Source organism: Saccharomyces paradoxus, chromosome XV (assembly GCF_002079055.1).
Source record: "Saccharomyces paradoxus chromosome XV, complete sequence".
In the NCBI taxonomy this organism is placed as follows: Eukaryota; Fungi; Ascomycota; class Saccharomycetes; order Saccharomycetales; family Saccharomycetaceae; genus Saccharomyces; species Saccharomyces paradoxus.
In genome coordinates, this window is record NC_047501.1 from 452035 (window position 1) to 479062 (window position 27028).

The 27028-nt window shown below is 39.5% G+C and overlaps 14 protein-coding genes and 2 non-coding genes across 16 annotated transcripts; 11 read left to right on the plus strand and 5 right to left on the minus strand.

Annotated features, from left to right (window-relative positions):
• Nucleotides 1-1559: 1559 nt before the first annotated feature.
• Nucleotides 1560-1661, plus strand: SPAR_Otrna12P. Its single transcript has one exon. It is a non-coding gene; the product is annotated as a tRNA-Pro (tRNA).
• A 223-nt stretch (nt 1662-1884) lies between these two features.
• On the plus strand, nt 1885-3681 carry SGO1 (Sgo1p; the record flags this gene model as incomplete). Its single annotated transcript, XM_033913323.1, has 1 exon — nt 1885-3681. One exon carries the CDS (start codon nt 1885-1887, stop codon nt 3679-3681), a length of 1797 nt encoding a protein of 598 aa, XP_033769214.1.
• A 134-nt stretch (nt 3682-3815) lies between these two features.
• On the minus strand, nt 3816-4730 carry CDC21 (thymidylate synthase; the record flags this gene model as incomplete). Its single annotated transcript, XM_033913324.1, has 1 exon — nt 3816-4730. The coding sequence occupies one exon, from the start codon at nt 4728-4730 to the stop codon at nt 3816-3818; it is 915 nt and encodes a 304-aa protein (XP_033769215.1).
• A 627-nt stretch (nt 4731-5357) lies between these two features.
• UFE1 (Ufe1p) lies at nt 5358-6395 on the plus strand (the record flags this gene model as incomplete). Its single annotated transcript, XM_033913325.1, has 1 exon — nt 5358-6395. The coding sequence occupies one exon, from the start codon at nt 5358-5360 to the stop codon at nt 6393-6395; it is 1038 nt and encodes a 345-aa protein (XP_033769216.1).
• A 113-nt stretch (nt 6396-6508) lies between these two features.
• SKI7 (Ski7p) lies at nt 6509-8752 on the minus strand (the record flags this gene model as incomplete). Its single annotated transcript, XM_033913326.1, has 1 exon — nt 6509-8752. One exon carries the CDS (start codon nt 8750-8752, stop codon nt 6509-6511), a length of 2244 nt encoding a protein of 747 aa, XP_033769217.1.
• Nucleotides 8753-9024: 272 nt separating this feature from the next.
• On the plus strand, nt 9025-9732 carry RTS2 (Rts2p; the record flags this gene model as incomplete). The annotated part of the gene is made up of 1 exon (XM_033913327.1): nt 9025-9732. One exon carries the CDS (start codon nt 9025-9027, stop codon nt 9730-9732), a length of 708 nt encoding a protein of 235 aa, XP_033769218.1.
• A 126-nt stretch (nt 9733-9858) lies between these two features.
• On the plus strand, nt 9859-10512 carry BUD21 (Bud21p; the record flags this gene model as incomplete). The annotated part of the gene is made up of 1 exon (XM_033913328.1): nt 9859-10512. The coding sequence occupies one exon, from the start codon at nt 9859-9861 to the stop codon at nt 10510-10512; it is 654 nt and encodes a 217-aa protein (XP_033769219.1).
• Nucleotides 10513-10616: 104 nt separating this feature from the next.
• ATX2 (Mn(2+) transporter ATX2) lies at nt 10617-11558 on the minus strand (the record flags this gene model as incomplete). The annotated part of the gene is made up of 1 exon (XM_033913329.1): nt 10617-11558. One exon carries the CDS (start codon nt 11556-11558, stop codon nt 10617-10619), a length of 942 nt encoding a protein of 313 aa, XP_033769220.1.
• A 178-nt stretch (nt 11559-11736) lies between these two features.
• Nucleotides 11737-13938, plus strand: DIA2 (DNA-binding SCF ubiquitin ligase subunit DIA2; the record flags this gene model as incomplete). The annotated part of the gene is made up of 1 exon (XM_033913330.1): nt 11737-13938. The coding sequence occupies one exon, from the start codon at nt 11737-11739 to the stop codon at nt 13936-13938; it is 2202 nt and encodes a 733-aa protein (XP_033769221.1).
• Nucleotides 13939-14082: 144 nt separating this feature from the next.
• TGL5 (triacylglycerol lipase) lies at nt 14083-16323 on the minus strand (the record flags this gene model as incomplete). The annotated part of the gene is made up of 1 exon (XM_033913331.1): nt 14083-16323. One exon carries the CDS (start codon nt 16321-16323, stop codon nt 14083-14085), a length of 2241 nt encoding a protein of 746 aa, XP_033769222.1.
• A 342-nt stretch (nt 16324-16665) lies between these two features.
• WHI5 (transcriptional repressor WHI5) lies at nt 16666-17547 on the plus strand (the record flags this gene model as incomplete). Its single annotated transcript, XM_033913332.1, has 1 exon — nt 16666-17547. One exon carries the CDS (start codon nt 16666-16668, stop codon nt 17545-17547), a length of 882 nt encoding a protein of 293 aa, XP_033769223.1.
• Nucleotides 17548-17698: 151 nt separating this feature from the next.
• LPX1 (triglyceride lipase) lies at nt 17699-18853 on the plus strand (the record flags this gene model as incomplete). Its single annotated transcript, XM_033913333.1, has 1 exon — nt 17699-18853. One exon carries the CDS (start codon nt 17699-17701, stop codon nt 18851-18853), a length of 1155 nt encoding a protein of 384 aa, XP_033769224.1.
• A 287-nt stretch (nt 18854-19140) lies between these two features.
• OST3 (dolichyl-diphosphooligosaccharide--protein glycotransferase OST3) lies at nt 19141-20193 on the plus strand (the record flags this gene model as incomplete). The annotated part of the gene is made up of 1 exon (XM_033913334.1): nt 19141-20193. The coding sequence occupies one exon, from the start codon at nt 19141-19143 to the stop codon at nt 20191-20193; it is 1053 nt and encodes a 350-aa protein (XP_033769225.1).
• A 139-nt stretch (nt 20194-20332) lies between these two features.
• TCB1 (tricalbin) lies at nt 20333-23893 on the minus strand (the record flags this gene model as incomplete). The annotated part of the gene is made up of 1 exon (XM_033913335.1): nt 20333-23893. The coding sequence occupies one exon, from the start codon at nt 23891-23893 to the stop codon at nt 20333-20335; it is 3561 nt and encodes a 1186-aa protein (XP_033769226.1).
• Nucleotides 23894-24722: 829 nt separating this feature from the next.
• On the plus strand, nt 24723-24796 carry SPAR_Otrna13N. The gene has a single exon. It is a non-coding gene; the product is annotated as a tRNA-Asn (tRNA).
• Nucleotides 24797-24984: 188 nt separating this feature from the next.
• Nucleotides 24985-27012, plus strand: YVC1 (Yvc1p; the record flags this gene model as incomplete). Its single annotated transcript, XM_033913336.1, has 1 exon — nt 24985-27012. One exon carries the CDS (start codon nt 24985-24987, stop codon nt 27010-27012), a length of 2028 nt encoding a protein of 675 aa, XP_033769227.1.
• Nucleotides 27013-27028: the final 16 nt, after the last annotated feature.

Here is a 27028-nt window from a genome sequence, read left to right on the forward strand (position 1 = left end):
TTCATTTCGGCTTCGCGGTGTCTACGAGAGCATTCATTTTATGTCGCGGCAGCTGCTTGATGGTTTCCCATCAGACACAAGGGCAGACATCGGGAAATTTTATCTGGAGGACCATTAATCCTGAGGCGGAGAAACACTGAGCAGCTCAGTCCCATGCCAGGATTGTCAATTAGCCCTTGGCATCCTCTGAACAGCATGCTAAAAAGTGCTTGAGCACGTATTCGTATACTTTTGTTTCCAGGGGTGGAAAATTGGCTTCAGGTCCCAGGCTTACGACGAGGTGTATGGGGATGCGCCTTATCGTCATGAGACCCGCTTCGTAGAAACTCGAATTTGTTGTTACTTGTGTTTTCAGGTAGGAGTAGCGAGGCCGCGTACAATGTGCCTTTGGATTTGTCGCCTGCAGCGGCGGCCGCGACGGTTGATGCAATTGTGCTTGCTCTTCAACTAGAGATTTCAGCCCATTGCATGTAGAAAGCGTCGGTTTCCAGTTCAGTGTATGATATGAATCCCTTTATATTAGTGTCTCTGCTGCGTCCAGTGGTTGCTTGGCGTTGTGCTGAAAATACCAGCATTGCTGGCAGGGGCAGTGATCTGTACTGCGATGTCGTCGTTAATTTCAGACCTGTCACCTTTTTACCCTTTCCCGTGGTCTCAGTATTTTTTTGTAAATGTTAGGTGGCCTCTATCCTATTAGAATGTTGTTGCTTCATTTTTCTTATTATCTCTTATTTATGTATTTGCTAAAATTCCTCAGGCACAAAGTTTCATATTTTTACAAAACTATTTACCATGCAGATTCAGCGTTGAAAATTGACAGGTAGCATACGATACGACACTACTTTGACAATCGTTCTTACCACCAGAGCGGTTCCTCCTGTCATGACCGCGCTACTTTGGTTTCTTAATTAATTTCAAAACATTTTTTTGTTAAAACCTGGCAAATGTACCACCTGCTCGAAGATCTATACGGTGAAACGGTGGAGTTCCTACGAATTTTCTTGAGAATAGATTACCCAAAATTTTCAAACATTTGGACGACCATTGCGTCATCGGACAAGCTTTAAGCATACGGCAAAAATATTATCTCACTATTTTCTTTTTATATCGCTTGGCCTGGACACTTTTTTTTGAAGAATTCTTGTATTTCATTAAGGTCCAAGCTATCCTAAATAATGGAAACAGGAATTTCGGAACTAAACAATAAAGTAATTCAGTCAGGCATCCATACTATTGGAATGAACTTCCAATATCATCTTTTGACTAGTGTTCATGTTACTCGTATATTATCACATGCGGTGTAAGAAGATGACATAAAGATTGAATAACAGTCATCAAATTAATGGAAGCTGGAATGAACCGCCAACAATTATTAAAATATTCACAAAATTCTCACATACTAAGGAAGACAGAACTTTATCCGAGGTATTCAATATTACGTGTTTCGTAGCGGTTGTTTCATAGAGGTCTCAATCAAACGATTAAGAAAATGAATATTTACTAGTGCTGAGATACGATGACATAGCTGACACTGAATTAAAGGGATTACAAATTAACATGGGCGTGTGGTCTAGTGGTATGATTCTCGCTTTGGGCGACTTCCTGATAGACGGGAAGACAAAGCATGCGAGAGGCCCTGGGTTCAATTCCCAGCTCGCCCCATTGTTTTTTGAGAATTTATTGTAGATTGGTCGGGTAACGGTATATGTTTAATTTTTTCAAGGCCGTTTTGTTTTGTAAACAAAGAAATTTCACAAAGTGAGCGTCTACTAATATTTATTATGCCATTTCCACATAACAACAACTGGCAGGCACAGGGATACATTGCTTGCACACACACACATATATATGTTTAATTGGATATAGAGGGGCTATCGATTGACCATGCCGAAGAGAAAAATAGCTCCGAATAAGGAAAGCAGCAGGCGTACGGTCTCTCACGATGATTTAACCCCACAAATACAAGAATTTCAAAATCTAATGGATCTCGAATCGCAGAAAGTAGAGAACATCAGACAGTCGTATTCGAGACAAAACTCCCTGCTGGCCAAGGATAACTCCATACTGAAAATCAAAGTCAATAGCTTGGAGAAAAAAATAAGCCAGCTGGTACAAGAAAATGTGACTCTACGATCTAAGACCTCTATAAGCGAAGCTATCTACAGGGAACGGCTAAATAATCAACTACAAATCATTGAAAATGGTATTATTCAACGATTTGACGAAATCTTTTATATGTTTGAGAACGTTCGTAAAAACGAAAATTTACCCAGTTCAAACTTAAAATCTTTGTTGAAGAGAACAAGTTCCAGGTCAAGATCATGTTCATTGTCGTCGCCCACATACTCAAAAAGCTACACTGGACAGTCGAATTACCAGAATAACCCCTCGCATGAATCAAGTTTGAATAAGGATGACGGTCCGGATCTTGAGCCCAAGGCTAAAAAAAGGAAGAGCTCTAGGCGGCAATCCATGTTTATATCCACAAGTTTAGAACCTGAAAATGAAACCGTTGAAAAGGAGCCGATAACGACAGATGCTTCTGTGGAGGTATCTGCAGGATTACACGAGCCTACGCAAGTGGAGGAAACAATAGATGCATTAAACGTTGAAGAGGAAAATAACGATTCTGTCAGTAATTTTACCAATTCAATTATAGAATATTCCATACCAGAGGAGAATCCTACAGAACCCGACCATTCATCTTCTAAACTCGAAATATTCAATGATAGCACAAACATGCTAAACATTGCGTCGTCAGATCCTTTACCGCTACCTTTACCGGCTCCATCGGCCACTTTACCTGCTACCATTGGCGATACTGCAGCGGTCTATTCTTCATCAAGTTCTTCTACCAACTCTCACCCAAAGACCAAAATTAAGCATTCCATGAAGCCGCCTAGGATAGAATTGAAGAAGAAAGTTATCGACGAAGTTATGCCCGTGAGTAATATGAGCAGTAACAGCGAAATATCATTTACGAGAACAAGAAGAACTCGTGGTAAAGCTGTAGATTACACATTGCCTTCATTAAGAGCCAAAATGAGAAGGCCCTCAGAGAAACTTGTGGATGCTACTACTGTGATTGATATACATGATTTACAAGTTTCCAAAAGAAATAGGGAAACTTCACCTAAAAGGAAAAGTTTACCCCATGATTCAATACCCGATGAACCGCAACTGAGAGAAGTTGTCGTCTCAAAAGATTATGGAACTCCAAAAGAGACGGGAACAAAAGACGAAGTACACGACGAGACCTCTCATCTAATGACTACCGCCAACAACAACAGTAGCAACAGCAACCAAAAAAATGAAAAAAAACTAATTAGCAATAATAACCCCCCAAAATCGTCGCCTTTACTTGACATTACCAATAAGTCTGAGAATAAGAAAAAATCAATAAGAACTAAAAAATTGTTCAAAAATGCAATTGTCAATAATTTATCAGATGAAAATTCGACTGCACGACGCTCGAAGTCGTCAAAAGGAATCATTGATAATAATACTAGTAATAATAACAATTACAACAAGAATCGCGACAGCAACGATTCCAACTTTAGTAGTGTTAATAATAAATCCGTTAGCTTTCGATTAAATGAAGATGATTTAGCAATATTTGACTTATTTGGAAACGGTAAGACAGTGAAACATCAACCAAAAACATACCGTACCAAAAAATGATATATAGTCTTTTTGCCTTGATGTTCCTTAATAATTTCTATATTTTTGCATAATAAACCATTGTATTATATACATTCAATTCTTTTGTGTATATATACTTAAGTATATGATTTTGTTTCTCCTCTTGCTGCTGATTATACGCTCATTTTCATTTGAATTCTTGGGTGAGGATTATAATCTTCAATTTCGAAGTCTTCCAACTTGAAATCATCAATGTCTTTTATGTCCCTTCTAATCTTCAGTTTCGGGAATGGTCTTGGATCTCTGGTGATTTGTTCTTTCAAGGCTTCAATGTGGTCCTTATAAACATGTGCATCCCCCAGAGTATGAATAAACTCACCTGGCTCCATGTCGACAACTTTAGCAATCATTCTAGTCAACAGAGCATATGATGCAATATTAAATGGTACTCCCAAGCCCATGTCACAAGAACGTTGGTATAACAAACATGAAAGGCGGGGCTTACCAGATCCGTCTCCTTCTTTGGGGAAACTGACATAAAATTGTGAGAAAATGTGGCATGGTGGCAAAGCCATCTTGTCAAAATCAGCTGGATTCCAAGCACTCATAATAATTCTTCTATCATAAGGATTTGTCTTTAGTTTATGAATGACCTGCTTCAATTGATCAATACCCTGTCCAGCATAGTCGTCATCACACGTCTTGTATTTAGCGCCGAAATGCCTCCATTGGAATCCATAAACGGGCCCCAAATCCCCCACTTTCCTATCTGTGAACCCCATCTTATCTAGATATTCACGGGATCCATTACCGTCCCAAATCTTAACACCTTGCTTAGACAAAAGGTTAGCATCTGTATCACCGGCCAAAAACCATAATAATTCAAGTATGATACCCCTGGTAAAGACCTTCTTTGTCGTTAGTAGCGGGAAAGTATCATCATGTAAACTAAAACGCAGCTGGGGTGGTGCGAAGAGACTTAACGTACCAGTGCCTGTTCTGTCTGGTCTAAATTCACCTTCATTGATAATTCTTTTGCATAGATCAAGATATTGCTCCTCTTCTTTGTTCTTTCCATCCATAGTCATTCTGTACTGGTCTGTTTTGACACTATGCCCTTGATTCTTTATTGTTTGAGACACACACAGACGACACCTAGGAGTTTGGAAAATACAATCATTGCTGTACCATGAGTAAGTATTTCAGCAAACGCGTTTTTTTCATTTTTTCCATTTAACGCGTCACCATATATGAAGTCCAAGAGGAAAGGTCAAAAAAGCAAGCACCTCTTCCAGTCTGTTCAATGTGGTCCTACATTGTGCACATAAAGCAACTTTCTTCAGAATGGCTGCAGCATAGTTAAGGAACCCTTGCATATTTTGTTGTTCTTTCCGTTGAAACTACTTGCCTATCTGAATCTTGCATCATGTCCTTTACTAACAAGGAAGAAAAGCAGCTTGTCTGCATGATCCATCTTGGAACGTAGATACGTATCATATAATGGTGAACAATTCCTACCTTTGCTAGCGTCCATCTGAAGGGAACGTTGCAGTATTAATTGGAAAACTTCAAAGGAGAAACAACTCTGTTACCCTGCCCAATTATGTGATTAGATTACTAAGAATCAACTAGAATACATGCATAAACGCCTACTGCCATCTCTCCTGGTAGTCGATACTCAGCCGTAGGAGCAGTGAAGAACACATCGATTCGTAATGCCAGACTTAACACCAATATTTCGTAAGTATGTCGCTGTTATCGATGATGCTAGAAAAGAGCAAAGCGGTATAGATGATCAAGTAGAAGGGAAACAAGAGAACTCTGGGAATTCTGATGGAAAGCGTGAAGTGGTTAGTGATTCGTTCATTAAGGAGTGTGCCAAATTATTGAAGTTCCTCATTGAATTAAACAAAGTGATAAAACAGATTGAAAAAAACTATTTGGATGATTTAAATATGAGTGATGTAGAAAAGGATGAGTTTGACATGGAATGCAGGCTGCAAATCCAACAATATTTTAAGAAGTTTGAATTTCTAGAGAATTACGAAATGGAAAGGCATAGTTTGTCGCTGAAAAAATATCAGTCAAAGCCTCACAGATGGTCGAATTTACTTTCCAATAAAAAAGACGGCGGTAAGCATCTAATGCATCCACAAGACGTAGAAAATGGCGTCCATGAATTCAGACTAGGTATCCTACGGTGCTTAAATTTGTGGATAAAATATGTTTCTTCCAAATTTACAACCATTCAACAGGAACGATTGATACTAGAGAATAAGATGAATTTTAATTCAACACCTCTACCTACTTTGTCCAACAATGGGAATGATTTCTCTGCGGATGCAATAGACATTTCAGTATCACAATCTGCTCCCGTAGAAACTGTACAAGACGAGGTAAAACATTACGAAGAAACGATATCCAAACTAACCCAGGAGCAACTACAAGTATTGGAGACAGAACATTCGGAACTGCTAAATCAAAAAAATGAGCAATTGAAAAAAGTAGAGACCATAAACAAAACAATCTTAGACATTGTTAATATACAGAACGAATTGTCCAATCATCTAACAGTACAATCTCAAAATATCAATCTAATGCTGAACAATCAAGATGACATTGAATTGAATATTAAAAAGGGAAATAAGGAGTTGCGTAAAGCGAAAAGAGCTGCTGGGAGAACTGCTAAAATGACCACTTATGGTGCCATTATCATGGGTATCTTTATTTTGTTCCTAGATTATGTAGGTTAATACCGCTTTTCATAAGATATATGTAAAAAGGGTTACAAGAGATCAATATATCATCAACCTATCACTACTGATTTTATAAATTAAACAATAAGTATAAATTCTTAGTTGTACGTTTATTGGCATATAATTCTGCCAGCTGCAATGACTTTATGATCTATTGATGTTAAAAAAATATTGTTGGTAACGTATTTGGAATCAATCACCTTGAGAGCAAAGTTTGGTTCCATGATTTCGACCTCGACAATTAGTGACTGATTTGGATTAATTGAGGTGTCGTTAGTTCCATGAATTTTCACCAATTTGACCGCGCTGTATGTCAAATTATGGTAAAGAAGCAATTCAGAACCCAAGTGTAGGCGACCATTTAGTGCGCGCGTTTGGAATGACAACTTTATTAACCGCAAAGATAACAACTTTAATGTATTTGGTAAGTTGGGCAATAGAGTATTCGCCTTTCTAGAGTGAATTATTAAATCGTCCTTATGAATGTGAAATTCCTTTTTCGCGAGGTCTTCAGTATTATGAATCTTGACAAGAATCTCCAAAATGTCAGATTTCACACCGACTGTTAAATTGTTTTTTATATTAGTCTCCAATATTAGTTTTGATTTCTTCATTCTTGTAATTATACCATAATAGTGGATCTCTTCATGTTGCGTATGAATTTCAATTGTCTGGCCTGATTGAATATAGCCGCTTTTGATAAGAACTTTGAGCGACACATGATGTGTCTCCGCTGTTGGTTGGGAAACAGACGATTGCAGTATTAAGCCTATAAATGGCTCTTCCAAAGTTGTTTCTATCTTGTTCATATTAAGCTCCATCAAGAAATAGAGTTGAGAGAAAAATGTTGGACCTTCATACCATTCAGGAACATCATTTATAGCGTCAAATTCTGATTTATACTTAGACTTCGTAATTTTTTTAACATTATTCAAATTTGAACCTAATAAACCGGAACACGGGATAAATTGGAATTGTGCTTCTTTCCATTGAAAGTTTTCGGTCAACACATAAGTTAACTCAGACTGAATCATTTCTAGTCGTTGCTTGTCCCAACTAATTAGATCTGCCTTATTCAAAAGAATTATCAAATGCTTCTTGCACGCGGAGATTTCGTTTAAGTATGAGATCACTTTTAAAATTTTATAAATCTGATTATTTGGACCATCTAATGACTTCTCCCATGAGTCATAATTACAATCAATAACCAATGCATAAACTTCTGGATCAAACGTCAGAATTGAGTTAACGGTTTCTTTATCAAAATATTGGATATTGCCAGGCGTGTCAATAAGTGTCAAGGATGATGATGGTGGTAATAAATTATTCTTTATTTGAACGATTTTCTTAAACATGGAAAATCCATTCATTCTCTCTGTTTTGGTATTGTCTAGAATGATCTTGAAACTATTTGAGGGTATGGAATCCAAATTGCTACTTTTTTTTTGTAATTCCCTCATCGACGGTATAGAAATTTCGTTTAGCTCATATAAAAGATGACCAAGCAAAGTGGATTTGCCTGAATTTGTAGCGCCGAGAAACAAACATGTTAAATTCAAAGGATGGGTTGCGATGAATGAATGAATATCAATTGACTCAGTAGGTGCTGTTTGAAGGTTAATTGATTCTTTTTTTTCGGTCTTGAGCGGTGACTTGATATTCAAATTTTCTAATTTTTCATTGAAAGCATTCAATTGGGCTGATAGTATTATATCATCGGGGCTTGGTCTATTGAAATTTTCAATGGCTACGTTACGAGATTTTTTCGGCAGAGTGGAGGGTACGAAAATGCCAAGGAGTTCATCGTAATGCCTTTTCAAAGACAGAGATGATGATTTTGATGGCGATAGCAGTATTTCTGTACTTGAGGCGCTTTTTCCACCGTTCATAATAAAGTTTGTTAATGCAAAATCGTCAGCTTGGTTTACGCACGGATCGTCTTTCAATAAACAGTAACGATTTATTTCGTTTATAACGTCCCATGATTCTTCAACGTTTAGTTTAACACCAAATGATTTCCCTTTCGTAGAAAACTCATTTTCTTTGCTTTCAGGCGTTACTGATTTTTCTTGCCTCTCCAAATCACTATTTGATTTCTTTAAGGCAGACAATTTTAAACTTAATGAAATAGTATGCTGATCCGAGATACAATCGCTCCTTTTTATCTTGTCTTTTGCAAGAAGGCTCTTCAGATCTTTCTTTCTAATCTCAGCATTCCTATCTTTAGTTCCTCTATTCTTATGTAGTCGTTCAAGTAAGGAAGCACTTTTAGATGTATTCTGAGATTGGTCTGCATTTGAGAGGCCTTTAGACTTTTCTACCCTTTTTCTTGCTAATTGTTCTAATAAAGACATGTCCGGTGATACTATGAGTTTCAAATACCACTTTCTCACACGTACAATGTAGAGGGCTCTAGAGATTCATACCGTCACTCAGTTATATTATAATACTTATACACTCCGGTCCGGGTTATACAATACTTTGACGTGGAATTGAAAACTGGAAAAAAACTCCACTAGTTGAAGTTAGTATCAAATGAAGAGGCTCATTATCGTCATTCTTTCTTCTTGAAACAATCTCAAGAGGAGCCAAAGCAAAAGGTTGCTTAATATATAATATCACGGCAATGGGAGACTATGATAGTGCCAAATACTGGGCCAAGCAGGGAGTTCGTCGAGGGTTACAGAAAACGCGCTACTACTGCCAAATATGCCAAAGGCAGTGTAAAGATGCAAACGGGTTTCAATCGCATAATAAATCGCCGTCGCACCTAAGAAAGATTAGTCAAGTGACAGCTGAGGATGCTAAGCGCTACAATGACCAATTTGAGAAGGGCTTTCTACAGTTATTAAAGCAGCGGCACGGGGAGAAATGGATAGATGCCAACAAGGTATACAACGAGTATGTCCAAGATCGCGACCATATACATATGAATGCGACCATGCATCGCTCTTTGACGCAGTTTGTCCGTCAACTAGGTCGCGCGGGCAAGGTAGACGTTGATATGGATATTGATGACAAATCGGAGAGCGTTGAAGGTCCCTTGCTCATCAGGATCCATCCATCATCTTTGTTACCAGCTTCTGAAGATGGACTGTTGCAAAGTCAACAAGAAGAGCAGGAAATCATAGCCGCCGAGCTTTTGAAAAGGCAACTCCGTCGTGCTAAGCGACAAATTGAAGAGGTAAACCGCTCATCTCAACCAGAGATTAGATCGGAAATAAGCGGGAAGAGCACTTCGGAACCGGTTCGAGTCACCTTCCACGGCAATGGTCGGGTAAATAAAAAGAAAAAGAAGGTCCCTCCACGGAAAGACGGTATCAAGTTCCGTTGAATGAAAATTTTTCTTTCAAGCGATGAGGTTAGCAAAATTGTTCAAAAAATAAGCCTAAATGTGTTTAGAAGGTAGTGAGAATTGATATCCCAAACTGTTCATATTTGTATACACATATTAAAGGAGATGATGAGTAATGGACACGTTAAATTTGATGCGGATGAAGGTGCAGCCAGCGCAAGTGCTGTCACAGATAGACAAGATGATATGCTGGTAATATCAAAAAAGAACAAGGAAGCGCATCTAAGTAGTGATGAGGAAAGCGATGACGATGATGCTCCACAAGAAGAAGGACTCCACTCTGGAAAAACTGAGGCAGAATCACAGATTATTCAGAGGGAAGAAGCTATAAGGCTAGAACAGTCACAACTACGGTCCAAGAGAAGGAAGCAAAATGAATTATATTCCAAGCAGAAAAAATTAGTGAATGGAGCAGAGGCCACTGATGAGATAATTGCTGAGCTTCCTAAAGAGTTGCTAGAGAATATAGATCAGAAGGATGAAGGTAGTGTGCACAGTCCATCTTCAAGACATGTAACCTTTGATGAATTGGATGAGTCAGACGAAGATGAAGATGAAGAGACATTGGCCAAAGTCATAAAGGCTAAAAAACGGAAAACACTAAAAAATCTAAGAAAAGACTCGGTGAAAAGGGGAAAATTTAAAATTCAACTATTATCCACCACACAAGATTCTAAAACATTGCCGCCAAAGAAAGAATCGTCCATCATACGTTCAAGAGATCGTTGGTTAAATAGAAAGACTTTGAATAAAGGGTAATATATAGCATACAACATAATAAATAATAGTACAACCACAACATAAATCATAATGTTCATCTATCTATAATGAAACAAAGAGAATATATACCAACGTTTAGTAGTCTACTCTTCAGAAATGCAGTACGATATCACCAATGGTATGCAAACACCTGTTAAAACATAAATGGATTCATCATGGGGTAAAACGACTTCCTGTTCCACGCTCAGATCATGATCGTGGGAACCTCCACCAACAAATGCTGTGAAAGACGCATATAGTAAACTACCACCACTCATAAGCAAAAGATTTCCACTAATCCAATCCATCGTAGGTGAATGGCTCAAATTTAAAAGTGATAGCACTATGTATCCGATCGGAGTCGATGACGCAAACAAGAAAACGTTGCACACTACCTCCCATTTCAATAGGTTTTGTCTCGATACCATCAAACTAGTGAGAGAAAGAACCGCAGGGATCTTATGAATAACTATAGCAATTAACACCACTATAAGCAGTGAATCATTATTCGTTGTCGTACCTAGTGCAATCCCATCGGATAATCCATGAATGAATAACGCAAATACAACGTTGTTTTGTATTAGGTTCATCCATATTTGTCTTGGATGGTTTATTATATCTTTCCAGTTTTGGAATTTGACAGCATCGTGCGTATACACCGTTTGCTTTCCAGAAATCCATAGTGTAACCAACCTATCGAGAACATAAACGCCTATAAACCCAATAAGTAAATTCACACCAACGTTTCCATTGTGTTCAACACACGCTTTGATGCCTTCCGGTATTACTAACATGAACGATGTACCTAACAACATTCCTATACCGAATTGTGATAAAACGGCAATTTTGACACGGTAACTGGTAACCTCATCGTCAATCGTTTGGGTATCGATATTCGTAGTAAGATCAGAAACTGAATCACCACCTTCTTGGTCAGCGATAATGGACCTTTTTTGTTTATCAATATAATACAATGGGATCAGCCCTATGAGAAAGGTTGCAATCAAAAGAAAACTCGCCAATAGTACTACCCCCCAAAATTTCATTATTGTCGTTCTTGTAACAAATCAGCTTTAATCCGCACTTGTTTAAAGAGGGTTCGTCCAGCTGAACTATTTGTCGTTATTTTTCTACAGTTATTTCTCGAAAAACATTATAAATAGACATGCAAAATGGTCAGCCTTGTCGTATAAATTTATTACCAAAAACAAAAAATACACCCCGATGTCTTCCCCAGGGGATGCAGGCGTGGCTATAGATTCCACCGTTCTGAAAGCAATTGAATTAGGAACGAGACTTTTTAAATCTGGAGAATATTTGCAAGCGAAAAGAATATTCACGAATGCTTTAAGAGTATGTGATTCTTACTCTCAGGAGCAAATTGTGCGCATCAGAAACGCGTATCAATTAGATACTGCGAGACCGGATAAGAAACAATTATATCATCCTAGATATTTAAAGATATTGGACAACATCTGTGCGTGCTACGAAAAATTGAATGATTTGAAATCCTGCTTAAGCGTATCACAAAGGTTACTTAAGTTAGGACCAGGTAATATCAAATGCTATATACGATGTACAAGAACATTGATAAAATTAAAAGACTGGAAGGGGGCCTATAAAACATGTTCTCGTGGACTGCAATTATGCGATAACGATAGTCCTCATTTAAGACAACAAAAACAATTCATTAAAGACAACATGGTGCAAAAACAGGATGACAAGAGAAAGTATATAGATCCATTAGAAGAGACAAAAGCAGTAAAGAGGAAAAAAACCAGTAATGTTACACAATTGCGACAACCAAAGAAGAAGATAAAAGATACCAGCGGGAAAACTGATTTAGTTGGCAATTTACCGATAGAGGTGCTACCTATCATACTCCAAAGATTTACCAGTAGAGAACTCGTTATGCTGTCGTTAGTTTGTAACAAATGGAGAGACAAAATTTTATATCATTTAGACTGTTTCCAAGAATTTAATTTGACAGCAATCACTTTTAAAAATTTTGTAAAATTCATGGATTTTTTACAGCAGAATTTCACCAGGACATACAGAAAATACAATCTTTCACAACTGAAAATTACTTCCAGAATTACTTCCGAAGAGTTGCGAATAGCTCAACTGTTATTTAGTAAAATGCCAAAGTGTATAAACTTCGAACGGCTCATACTTTCAATGCCAACGCTAACTACAGCACAATTCATCAAGTTGATGGTTAGAGAAAGCGCAGGCTTTTTTTTAGAATTGCTGGAATTATCTCTCATGATAACTTATAGGCCTGATAAACAACATGAATGGGAGATACTCCAGAATTGTCCTCTGTTGAAAAAAATAGAATTAATTTTTGTGAATTCATTGGTATCCATCTCCAACAGAAATAATAGCATTGGAAGCGATAGCAGTTTCAATATGATGACCGGTGATGCCAATATGCAGACGTCCGCTGAAGATCAAGATGAACAAGGGATCATACAAGAAAAAGTTATTTATAATGAGCTAGAAAAGATAACGTTGATATGTGACAAGAAGAAAATTAAGAATTTCCCACTTTGCCGTGCTCTATCAAGAGGCCAGTTTCCTTTATTGCAGAAACTGACAGTAACCGGTGTAACATTTCCCATGAATAATCAAGGCATAATAAACTTTGAATGGTTATTGAACTTCCCAAACCTAAAAGAACTATGGATAGAAGATAACGATAACTGTGAACTTAGCAGGTTTCTGCAATTGTTGAAACGTTCAAATGTCTGGAGAAACTTGAAGAAGTTGACCTTTAGAGAGAACAAACTATATCCAATTATTGATTTAGATGAAGATTTACCCGCTGCTAATAACGATGAGATGCCATCCGTTCTATTCTACAGGGAGAATCTCCAAAACCTGGAAATGTTGGATCTAATGGGGACGTCAATGAGTGGTTCTGCGTTGAGTAGATTATGCGAACAGAAGTATCTGGATGGTGAGAAGTTAAGAAGTTTAAACATTGGGAACTGTCCCAACATCCAATTCCCAAATAATCATGTCCACACAGCAAGGATGGTATTGGATGTGAATTCAGTTTTAAAGAGACTCTCCAAATTAGAAGAGATTAATTTATCACACCTTAGCTCCTTGAATGATAGTACGATGAAGTCATTCATTATCAATGTACCATTTTTGGAAAATTTGAAAAGGCTTGATATTTCGCACAATTTTGAAATCACAGGAATATCAATATACGAATTTTTAAAAAAATTTCAGTTGGATCACGACAACGACACAGGAGGTCAGCCACTGACATATTTAAATATCGACGGCTGTTCTCAAGTGTCCCATATCACAGTTAATATGATCCGAGCCCAGAACTTGGTTACTCGAGTGGATTGTGTTTATGAAAGGGACGTATGGAAACAATTTGGAATTAATTCATATTCGTACTCATAGATTAGTGACTCACTGATGATAATACAGTATCCTTCGAAAATTACTTAGAATATTTAATACAATGAAATGCTATGTGCCTTTGGAGTTGATGGAAATGAGAATATAGAAAGCTTTTTATAAAAATATATATATTGTTGTCCAGTTTTAGTTTTGGAAAATGTCTGAATTGTTCATGAAATTATCGTTTGTGGCTGCCGACATAGCCTCCATGGGGAACTTACTTGGATTGAATAAAGTGTTATCAAATGAACCGTTTTCAATGGCTGGTATAGGGAAATCTTCTGAGTTTGTTTGAACATCATAAGAGGAAATTGTTCCAGATTTTTTTCTATTTCTCCTCATCTCTGTCGACATATTTTGATTATAATAAGAAGATCTTTTCTTGAATGGAGGGCGTGATGGTATCTTCAATGGAGATTTCTTTAATCGTAAATTAGACGCGCCAATGGCGAACGACAAAGAATTTGCCTTTTGCCTTGTACCCTGTATCGATGAGGACTTTGAACGTTGTGGCGATATGGAAGGAGACGGAGAAGGTGACAAAAACTCCACTTTTCTCTTGTTGAAGGCAGAAGATGGGGAAGGTAGTGTCTGAAGAGGAAATCTCACCGCTGTTTTATTGGGGGACTTGATGATTGATAACGAATTGGAGGAGGATTCTTCCAAGTCAACTCCCGGCAAGTCAGCATCCATTATGGACAAAGACTTGATTTGCTCACTGAATCGAGGCTGATAAAATTGTAAAGGGTTTTTTATTGAGGAAGAGATGATAATTTTCTCCTTTAGAAAAGTGATGGCCTTATCCAGAGCGAATTCTTGGCCACAGTTATTTTGAATCATGGATAATTTCGGCCAAGTAGCTCTTGCGCCTAAAGTAGTTTGGTGCAACAAGAAAAGTTGGGATGGGTTCTTTAATACTTCGTGGAATTGGCCAACCATCGATAGATCGGGTAAGATAGTGACATTACCGGAATATTGTTGTAAGAAAAGGTGTTTCAATTTCGTCATTAAATATGGATGGAACTCAAACTCCTTTAAAATGTCTAAGAAATGAATAGTTTCGTTGGAAAAAAATTTGAAAATCTTTGTTACTTGGTTTCTGAAACGAGCGGTAATTTCCTTTTCAATTTCACCTCCAACACAAGTGTTTGAAAATTTCAAAAGCGGGAACACATGTATATTCACCTGGCATGCGATAATGTGGTCGACATTGAACATTTCTGAAAGACGAGAAATGGGCATGTCATTATCTACAGATCCATCCATGAATTTCATGTTCGATAGATGTAAATTGGTTGCCCCCCATTCTTTAATTTTACCTGTGTGAGGGTCTTTCTCGAATAATGGTGTGGAGGGGAAAACTCCAGGCAGCGAGCAAGATGCGCATACAGCGGACCAGATGAGAACGTTTGGAGCAGTAAGGTTGTTTAGTAGTTTTGGTTGTTCGTATATGGATGCAGGAGAGACTGTGACATTCAAGATTTTGCCCGTCTTATTGTAGGCTTCCCTAAAGGTCAAGTTTCCCAAAAACGAAAGCATCGTGTTAATTAAAGGTTGGTTATTGAACCAGGTACCATTTTGGCAGAATCTCGATATCTTGATTAGTAAGTTTTCGTTGGGGGATTTGGAATTGTCATCGTTGAAGATATTAAATTCCATATTAAGTATATTGGTCAACAAGGAGGGAATTTCCTGAGTCGTGTGGACACAAAATATGCTGGCGACGATGGCGCCAGCACTGCTACCGCTAATAACTCTAGGCATTAGGTCTGATTCAAAAAGGGCGGCAAGAACACCGATATGGAAAAGCCCGAAGGTGCTGCCGCCACTAAGCACGAGAGCCGTGCGGCCTATGTTTCTTCTTGTTTGTTGCAAGATACCCAGGAGATAGTGGTCATTCATATATGACTGATGGATGAGTGCGGTGAGTACCGCTTGAGACTCTTCTAGATAGTCGTGTATAATTTGTTTCGTGCCAGTATGCGAGTGCCTGTAAAGATTAACGTTATTCATGTTGCCAAGATTACGGACCCACTTAGTTCTAATAAGATAGAGCAGGCGGTGATAATCATGAGTGTTTCTCAAATGGCGCATGCGGAGGGTCAAGTCTTGCAGCAGCTTATAGTTATACAACGAGGATTCGTTGATTGTTTTCCACTCAGAAAGGCCCGTCAGGTCATCTAATCGCAACGCTATGTCATTCCATTGATCGTAAGAGATAGCGTGTTTTTTCTGGGAGGACAGGTCAGATATGAGCAGCTGTTTACGGGATAGAGTCTTGTGGTATAGCCATTTGAAGAACGACGATGAGTCTGTGGCAGGAGTATTAGAAAGTTCGTAGTATTTGGATAGAAGAAATTCAGTTACTGGCAATGTATTAGACATAGCAACGAAACAGGACTGTCTTCTTTGTGCTGTTTGTGATGTCTTTGGTCTCCTATTGTTTTCGAATTTTATATTTTTTTTTTATTTTCCTTTTTTTTTTTTTGGTTTTACATAATTCCTCGCGCATGCTTAATGATATTTCTTGATTTACTAATTGTTTCATGACTTCTGTCTGGTGCTAAAGGGAAGGGGGAAAAAGGAAGCGAAAACTTCAAGAGCAGAACGAAAAAAAAAACAAAACAAAACAAAACAAAACAAAGGCAAAGTAAGGCAAAGAACCTAATGAAAGAAAGTACAAACACACATAACTAGTAACAAAAAATTATCAGAACATTGAAGGATATGAGTTTGAGAACGCCGAAGAGAAGCAGGACCAATGAAGAACAAGAACACGAACAAGAGCGGGTACAGAATCAGGATACACACATAAACAATCAGCACCAGCAGCGACCTGAACCAACCACCCTATTGAGTACGCCAGTACGTATTAAAAATGGCTTTGGCACACCGTCGCCGCCGTCTCCACCAGGCATAACAAAAAGCATCACCAAATCGAGAAGAAGGCCGTCGACAACGAGTCTTCAAGGTATATTCATGTCGCCCGTCAATAAGCGTCGTGTCGGTCCAACCGCTCATCAACGTGCACTTGACCATAACGATCACGGACACGAAAGTGACAGTGAGGACGACGAAAACGAAGAAGAAAATGAAAATCGCAATAAGTACGACGGACACGTTGGTATGCCCTTGTTGCCACCGACAACTCCCAAGTCAAGACGGTCGGAGGTGTTTCTGTCGCCGTCGCCGCGCCTGAGGTCACCTCCGACGGCTGCGCGTCGGTCTGCGGGTGAGCGGCCCATCCGCGAAATATCACATACTTTGCGTACCAGGCTTAATTACGCGCTAGTCAAGCTGCAAAATGGGTGGACGAATAAGACACTTCCCGAACTGGAGACGGAACTTGCTCCAGCAGTGCAGACGTCGCCACGCCGCTATCATAACAGATTCCCGGATAGCGCAGACGCGGGTACTTCTGCACATACAGCGTTTCTTCAAGCGCTGGGAGGCCATCCACCACGGGAGGAGGCTACGGCGGTCGAAACACTGATGCTACTGTCGTCACCCACCAAGAAACAGCAGCACCGACCCGTGGTGTCAGCATCCGCTGGAGAGCCCACGGACGACACGGAGCCCGAGTCGGACACCGAGGTGGAGACGTCGTAATGTAATGGTATAAATTTTCTCCGCAATCTCGGAGTTAGTGCAGCCGTGTCCGCGGCTGCACCCTTTAACATATATAAGTGCGTAGTACGCGCATCAAAAAGGCCCAGCAGTGCATACCCTTCCTACCTACCGATCAACCTCCGCGGCTAAAATGAAGCACAACACGTTCAACAAAGAAACGAAAACTTGCAGCGCTAGCTGGCCCCGCGCATCACAGTCAACGTTGTGCGCGACGGATCGTCTCGAGCTTGTATATGACGTGTACACTAACGCAGAGCGGCAACGTCGCTCTCGCACCGCCACTAGCCTTAACCTCGTGTTCCTGCACGGCAGCGGCATGAGTAAGGTCGTATGGGAGTACTATTTGCCGCGACTGGTAGCCGCGGATGCGGAGAGTGATTATGTCATTGACAAGGTTGTGCTGATCGACCAGGTCAACCATGGTGAGTCCGGAGTGCGCAACCGCGGCAAACTCGGCACCAATTTCAATTGGATCGACGGGGCTCGCGACGTGCTCAAGATTGTCACCTGCGAGTTCGGCGGTAATGACAGCCGCCCAGCGCTAAACGTAGCCATCGGCCATTCTATGGGCGGGTTCCAGGCTCTTGCGTGTGACGTGCTTCAGCCCAATCTATTTCATCTGCTCATCTTGATCGAGCCTGTAGTTATCACACGGAAAGCCTCCAGCACCGGAAGGTCAGGAGTACCGCCCGATGCTCCCCAGATTCCGGAAAACCTTTATAACTCTCTACGTTTAAAGACATGCGACCATTTTGCTAACGAGTCCGAATATGTAAAATACATGAGGAACGGTTCTTTTTTCACGAATGCGCACGGCCAAATCCTGCAAAACATCATCGATTTCGAAAGAATAAAGGGGTTCGATGATGATGGATCTATTCGCACGAAGATGGAGCAGGCGCAGAATCTCCTCTGCTACATGAACATGCAGACTTTTGCGTCCTTCTTAATCAGCAACGTGAAATTTGTGAAGAAACGGACTATCCACATCGTGGGGTCACACTCTAATTGGTGCCCCCCAGAAAATCAGCTGTTTTTGCAAAAAACGCTGCAGAACTACCATCTCGACGTCATTTCGGGTGGCTCCCATCTGGTCAACATCGAGGCGCCGGGCCTTGTCGTTGAAAGGATTAATCACCACATCCACGAGTTTGTTCTTACCTCCCCGCTGCAGTCCTCACACATTCCGCAGTTGACGCTCGAGGAAAGGATGGTTAAATTTAGCCGGGCTTTCGATTCTTTCAAGAATGACGCTTTGGTTGAAACGAGTAAACCAAAACTGTAACTCCTTGTGTACAATGTTTACATATATAATTCAATAATAATTAACTGACGCAATGCTATTGCTGGCGTGGTCTCTTTTTTTTTTTTTTTTCATTTTTCGCGCACGCGCGATGCAACAATATCGCCGAGGACGAATGTGTGTACTCGTCTTTCCACCAAGTAGGTAGTATTTCATGTAGCCAGAAGAAAAAACATAAAGGAACTTCTACCAAGATGAGAAACCATACCAGGGACACGCTCTTCGAATACTGCACCACACGCGTCCGCATCAAACTCTTCCTCACAAACATGAATTGGCTGTTTCTGGTCTCGCTAATCTTCTTCTGCGGCGTGTCAACACATCCTGCCCTGGCAATGTCCAGTAACAAACTACTAAAGCTGGCAAATAAATCTCCCAAGAGAATTATACCTCTGAAGGACTCAAGTTTCGAAAACATCTTAGCGCCCCCTCACGAAAATGCCTATATAGTCGCTCTGTTTACCGCCACAGCGCCCGAAATTGGTTGTTCTTTGTGTCTCGAACTGGAGTCCGAATACGACACCATAGTGGCCTCCTGGTTTGACGATCATCCAGACGCGAAATCGTCCCATACCAATACATCTATCTTCTTCACAAAGGTCAATTTGGAGGATCCCTCCAAGACCATTCCAAAAGCATTCCAATTTTTCCAACTCAATAATGTTCCTAGATTGTTCATCTTCAAACCTAACTCTCCCTCTATTCTGGACCATAGCATCATTAATATTTCCACTGACACTGGCCCAGAAAGAATGAAGCAAATCATACAAGCCATCAAACAGTTCTCGCAAGTAAACGACTTCTCTTTGCACTTACCTATGGATTGGACCCCCATTATTACCTCCACAATAATCACTTTCATCACTGTTTTACTCTTCAAAAAGCAGTCCAAGCTCATGTTCTCCATTATATCTTCTAGAATTGTCTGGGCAACCTTGTCGACTTTCTTCATCATCTGCATGATCAGTGCCTACATGTTCAACCAAATCAGGAATACCCAATTGGCAGGCGTTGGTCCCAAGGGCGAGGTTATGTATTTCTTGCCCAATGAATTCCAACATCAATTCGCCATTGAGACTCAAGTCATGGTTCTTATTTACGGAACCCTGGCCGCGTTGGTGGTCGTATTGGTCAAGGGTATACCATTCTTGCGCTCTCATTTGTATCCAGACACCAAGAAATCGTACTTCATCGATGCCGTTTTGGCCTCTTTTTGCGCCTTGTTCATTTACGTCTTCTTTGCTGCTTTGACCACCGTGTTTTCAATCAAGAGTCCCGCCTATCCTTTCCCTTTACTAAGACTCTCGGCGCCGTTTAAATAAGTCAGTTGTTTTTTTGTTACCGCTATAACAGAGAAATAGAAAAATATACTAGATAAAGATTTTTTTTTTTCAAAATTATAAATTAAAATAAAACGAAATTACATTTTACACCCAGGTACATCTTGCCTTCTCTTCCTTGCTAAAACTTCGTTTCTTCTTCACCCGTCTCGTGGTTCTTCTTATGGTTTGTGAGGCTGCCCAGTCCACCGAACACCCCTTTCTTGATCTTGCCAATGGCACCAACACCGCCGCCTATCACAGTCGTACCAGCTTTCAAACCAGTGCCCAGGCCCTTAGATGCTATATCTCCGACCTTCTTTTCTCTTTTACTCACGCTGATAGTGTACCTTGGCTTGAAGCTGAATGCTAAATGCAACATGCCACCATCTTGACCGGCGTTCTCTAATCCTTCTACTGGTACATCTAATTCGGTAGTACCCTCGACCTTCACTTTCTTCAATGGGATTTCTGCTGTACCGATTGTATCGTCCGCAGAAGTGGAATCCCAGTCCATGACTTTAATTCTTAGTACGTCATTTAAGCGGTTATTAATTTGAATGGTTCCTTCATCATTCCACTTAGGATTTAAGGTTTTTTTGACAACCTTCGTCTTGTAGGCACAACCTTCCTCATTATTGATGTAAAACTTCAAATACGGATCGGAATAACCATTCAAATCAGATGCTACCAAGTTTTCTGCACTCCTGGACATAATCGTCAAATCACCAGAATTTGTGATTAGGTCATTCTCTGGCAACTTTTTAGTTTCGATAGGGAACCACGATATTTGGAGCATTAGTTTAGCACTGCCTTCACCTGAAAGATGCAATATTGATGGCTTATAATAACAGTTCTTAACTAATTCCAGTGTAGATAGTTCTACCTGACAAATGCATTTCTCCACTCTGTTAAAGTTTTTATTTTTAGCAACTCTGAAAGTGGTGATGGATTTGTCCAATTCTTTTATGATCACGTCACCTGACCACCCATTCTTAACAATTCTGGATGGAATACGTGGACTAACAAATCTTGGATGACCATTGTCGTCGAAAAACGCTTGAACATATAGCCCAGAGTCGGGCAATTCCCCATTAAGGACAGTTACTGCAAGAACACCTTGATTGTATTGCAATAATTCTGGTAAGTCCAATTTCTGTCTATTACTATACATGTCTTCTAATTCTTTGACCTCGTTCCATTCTTGGTCAAATTTGGCTTTGTCTTCTTTAGAGATCTTTTTCTCATCAATGGCTGACTTACGCAATTCCAATGCTTCCTTCTTTTTGTTAACTTTATCTAAATCTTGGATTTCTTCCAATGTTAAAACAGGTAAAGCGGGATAGAAAGAGGTATAGTATGTAATGGTGCCCTTAGGTCTTTTCTTAGGCATCACCAGACGGCCAACTTTTGCTTTTTCATCAACGGTTTCCTCATATTTATCATTCTCATCCTTCTTGAATAAATCTTGAACGTTAACATTGAATGCACCAACTGAACGATCTTTATTGACGGTTTCCACATCCATACATTGGAGCGTAATTCTTTGGTTTGGTGAGGTAACTGCAACGTAAATAACTTGATTCCAAACGGGATTCAATGTTTGACTCTTGAAATCAGTTCTACCTTTCGATAAACCGTTAACCAAGACTTTACAATATGGATCAATGGTACCGAACTTTTCCAAATTTCTCAAATCGGTTGCCTTCTCGATGAACACTCTGATGGCGCCAATTGGTGGTGTGTAAGCAACGGAGTTGGAGCCAATCTCCAGTCTGACAGGTCTCCAATAAGTGCTAACTTTAATATCACCCTTCTGGTTTTTTAATGGAATCAATTTTTTGTCCACTTGGCTTCTATCGATTAAATCATTCAAGGTTTGAATGGTAGATCCAATTTCTTCACCTTTGCTATCTTTGACTACGAACTTATATCTCGTTTTGCGGCGATCTGCAATAACTGCTTCATAGTCCGAATTCCATTTCAAAGTGCCAGTGTCAGTTGCCTTACCAGTAGTTAACACTAATTTAGCATTCAAATAAACTTCAACATAGGCAGTAATCTTCTTTTCTTCTTCAGCAAAACGAGAACCTTCTTCAACTACAACTTTAGCAATACCAGTATTCAAATCAGGTAGCTCCTCCACAGATCCATCCGGCAATTTTTTCTCTTCCAAGGTTGGGAAGAATCTTAAATCAAAAGTCAAATCACCAACCGGTTTAGAATTTCTTAAAAACTGAGCCTTTAGGTTCCTTTGTGTGGGTTTATCGTGTAAAAGATCCAAGTTATACTGGATTCTGCCCAGAACTTTATCCTTCAATTTCGCACGCTTATCATAAACACTAATGGTCAAGGGATCAGTGAATGAGTTTAACAAGACGTACAAAGTTTCATCCCAAACAGGATTCAAAGTGTCTCTTACTGTTCTGGTCTTGGCAATAGATACGTCGTTAAATTCGAAAGACAAGTAAGGATCGATTGATTCGTTCAATATTGAGGACGTACGTTTCAACCCCTTTGCATTTTTGACGGTTATTTCTAAGATACCGATAGACAAGTTGGAACCAGATAGGAGCTGAGGAATGTTCAATTGTAAAGAGAATGGAGGCAGCAAGATTGGACCCATATATTTCTTGGCCATCTTCTGTATTAATGTCATTAGACCTGGGATAGCTAAAATTTCCCAATTGAAGATGGAACGGCCAAACAAGGAAGCAACAAAATCAAAATCTGGCACCTTCAGCAGTTGGATGTTAACGGTTTCGACATGAGGGAAGGGGGTCATTAATTTGAATTTAACTCTAGCATGAGCCTTGAAAGCGATATCTGACACGGAAACAGGGATGGTGATACCAAAAATTTTAGCCTTAACAACAGCTAGTTCATTAACGTAATTTCTAACCTGTTTGGCACTCATATCGCATAAATCGTGAGGGGTAAAAGAGATACCCCAGTCCATCACAACAACATCAGATGCAGTGTTTTGGAAAGTCTTCACCAAATCGACCCTTGGGGGTTTAACACCTAACGTCAGCTCATCAATCCATAGTTGCGTAATGAATTGAGGGATAGCCTCATTGGTAGCCATCTGTTCATTAGCTTGCTGGACAATTAATTGACTTACGGAAGGCTCTAAAATGGGCCAATACTTATCCAAAAATGTATTCAGCCACTCTAAGGACTCATAGTCGTTCTCCACCTTTTGCACTGTGAATTCTTTTTGGACCAATTCTCTTATGGAGCCTCTGTATTTTTTGGCAGATGTTCTATACAACAATGATGTGATAACAATAACAAAAAATGCCGAACCCATTGAAAACTTATAATGACCGAGTGCAAATGATATTACGCCTCCGACAAAAAAAATTGCTACCGAATGATACCAGTCACCGTAGAGGCTGTCTGGTATGATGTTATTTAAGAGGGTTTCCCTACTCATATCCATCAATTCATCATCTAGGGTTAATTCGTCTTTGTCTTCCCAGCCACCAATCTGTTTCCAACCTACGTAAGAGGCCTCATGGATACTTCTCTTGAAACTTTCATCACTAGCATGTGCTGCCTTCTCAGATGACACGCTTTTACTAGCTGCAGCTTCCTCTTTCGTCTTTGGAGGTTCTAACTTATCTATCCCATTAATGTTAGCTACTTGCGCCGTTTCAGGCTTCTTTGGTGCTGTTGCCCCAGTATCTTCTTTGGCCATATTGTACCACGCAATTGAACTTTTCAGAAAGTGCACTAGATATTCTTTTTTACCTTAGCCGTTATTCTTCGATTCTCTTGCCTATATCTTTGCGAAGAAAAAGCTAAGACAATCCTATACAAGTCAATTACGAGCCAGTAAGTCCAATTTGGAGTAGACAATACTATTAGTAATAATATTAACGGCCAGTCATACTTTTCAATTGCAGCAACATCCCTGTCCCTTAGCATTTTGAGGGGCCTTTTGTTATAATTTTTCACGCAGCAATCCGTCGCCTAAGTAATTGTCACTTCTAACGTAAAGTATTTCCTGATTAAGTCCGCTATTTCAGAATGAGAACGAGTATATTGCTACCAAGGCACAGTTATACGTGTTGATCTTAATGGGCTGAACGAAAAGATTAATAACGTAATAGGATAATGTGTTAATGACATATGATGTATGTAAAGGCAAAATCTTTTCGATATTACTCAAAAATTGCTAGTCCCATTATGCGCATTGAGAAAAGCATGAAGAGGTTCTGGTATACGACATATACCTAACACTTCTGCCTTTTCGGAAAAAGGTTCTTAAAATTACGAGTGAATTCTAGCATCTTTGACCATTCATGTCGTTCGTTTCTGCAAGGCAGCTTCAATCAATTTCAAAGATTTCAATTGTTGGATTTTTATAGCTCTTCATCATTTTTGTCTCTCCACCTTTTGCTCTCTTCGGTCCTTCAATGTCTTTAACTCTTACTACATGAACATCTGTTTGATAGTAGCTTAGTTACGTTTAGTCATTTTTAACAATAGGTTTATTATCGAGCTCAAAAAAAACAACAAAATCAGACTCCATGGCCAAGTTGGTTAAGGCGTGCGACTGTTAATCGCAAGATCGTGAGTTCAACCCTCACTGGGGTCGTTTATTTTTAACTTTTTTCCCACATTGCTGCATCGGAGTTATCCCGCAAGAGCTGAAAAGGTGTGGTAAATATAGCCAGTCATCCTTCGAGATGTAGAACCTATTCAATACGATTGGTATTCCGTGGTGGCATGGCAAGCAGATAGAAGCTGATTATAGAAAATAATATTAACACAACCAGGTACGTTATGGTGTCACCCAGCGGCGATTTGCACTTGCCAATTTCTAACGAACAGTGCATGCCGGAAAATAATGGATCTCTTGGGTTTGAAGCTCCAACCCCGAGACAGGTTCTGAGAGTTACGTTAAACCTGAAATATTTAATTGATAAGGTCGTTCCTATTGTTTATGATCCTACTGATATTGTTTGCGACCATTCTGAGATTTTGTCACCAAAAGTCGTAAAGCTGGCTTATGAAGCATGTGGTGGGAACCCTAAAGACAGAATCAACAAAAGGAAATATCAATCGGTCATTATTTTTTCGCTTCTTAAAGTTTGTGAATGGTATTCTATATTGGCCACTATGGAAGTGCACAATGCGAAGCTTTACGAAACCAGAAATTTAGCCTCACAGCAGCTATGTAAATTGTTAATTGAGAGAGAGGAAACAAGAGATCTGCAGTTTCTTTTCATGCAATTACTGTTGCGTCGCTACGTTATCAATGAAAACGACGAAGATCAAGAACCATTGAATGCCTTGGAGCTCGCCACAGATATGCACTGCACTACAGTGATAGGGTCGAGCGGATTTCAGCGCTGTTTAAAATGGATATGGAGAGGATGGATAGTCCAAAATGGCTTGGATCCCACGACTTTTATTAAGGACGATTCACTGGCGGAAGTCTCCTTGATTTCGCATTTTAATCCTGTAAGACTAAAGGCGCCCATATATCAAAATTATTTACAGATGATCTTTTCATTCTTGTTTCTAGGGCTTTATACTTTGGTGGTTAATGGCAAGGACTCTGAGAGAGTTCAATCTTTTGATTTGTTGGAAAGCATATTTTATGTTTTCAATACAGGTTTCATATTGGATGAGCTCACTAAGCTTTATTATATCGGTTATGCACACCTATCGTTTTGGAATTTATTTAATGATACCACATATTTGATAATCACATTGGCTATGGGGTTCCGTGCAATGAGTGTAACTCCTCTTAATGCAAAATACTCTTCAGAAGATTGGGATAAAATATCATATAGGGTTCTATCGTGCGCGGCACCGTTTGTGTGGTCTAGACTGTTGCTGTACCTCGAATCACAAAGGTTTATTGGGATTATGTTGGTTATCCTAAAACATATGATGAAAGAATCCATTGTATTTTTCTTCCTTCTATTCTTAATAATGATTGGATTCACTCAGGGTTTCTTAGGTTTGGATTCTGCCGATGGTAAAAGGGATATCACGGGCCCTATCTTGGGTAATTTAACAATCACCGTTTTGGGGCTCGGTAGTTTTGATGTTTTTGAAGAATTCGCCCCCCCCTATGCGGCAATATTGTATTATGGATACTATTTTATTGTTTCAGTCATTCTTTTGAATATATTGATTGCATTGTATTCGACTGCGTACCAAAAAGTTATTGACAACGCAGATGATGAGTACATGGCTTTAATGTCACAAAAGACTTTGAGATACATTAGAGCACCTGATGAAGATGTCTATGTTTCTCCATTGAACTTGATTGAAGTGATCATGACACCTATTTTTCGTATTCTTCCCCCGAAGCGTGCTAAGGACTTGAGCTATACAGTAATGACAATAGTGTACAGCCCATTCTTGTTGCTCATTTCTGTTAAAGAAACTCGTGAGGCTAGAAGGATAAAATATAACAGAATGAAAAGGTTGAATGATGATGCCAATGAATATGATACACCATGGGATTTAACAGATGGCTATTTGGATGATGATGATGGTTTATTTTCTGATAACCAAAATTCTGGTATGAGAGCCACCCAATTAAAGAATTCACGTTCGCTAAAATTGCAAAGAACAGCGGAGCAAGAAGATGTCCATTTCAAAGTCCCAAAGAAGTGGTACAAAAAAGTTAAAAAATGCAGTCCCTCCTTCGAGCAGTATGATAACGACAGCACTGAGGATGATGTCGATGAAGATAAAGATGAAGTCAAAGAGCTCACTGAAAAAGTGGAAAACTTGACAGCTGTAGTAACCGATCTACTGGAAAAATTAGATATAAAGGATAAGAAAGAGTAAAAGACATGTGCTCAAA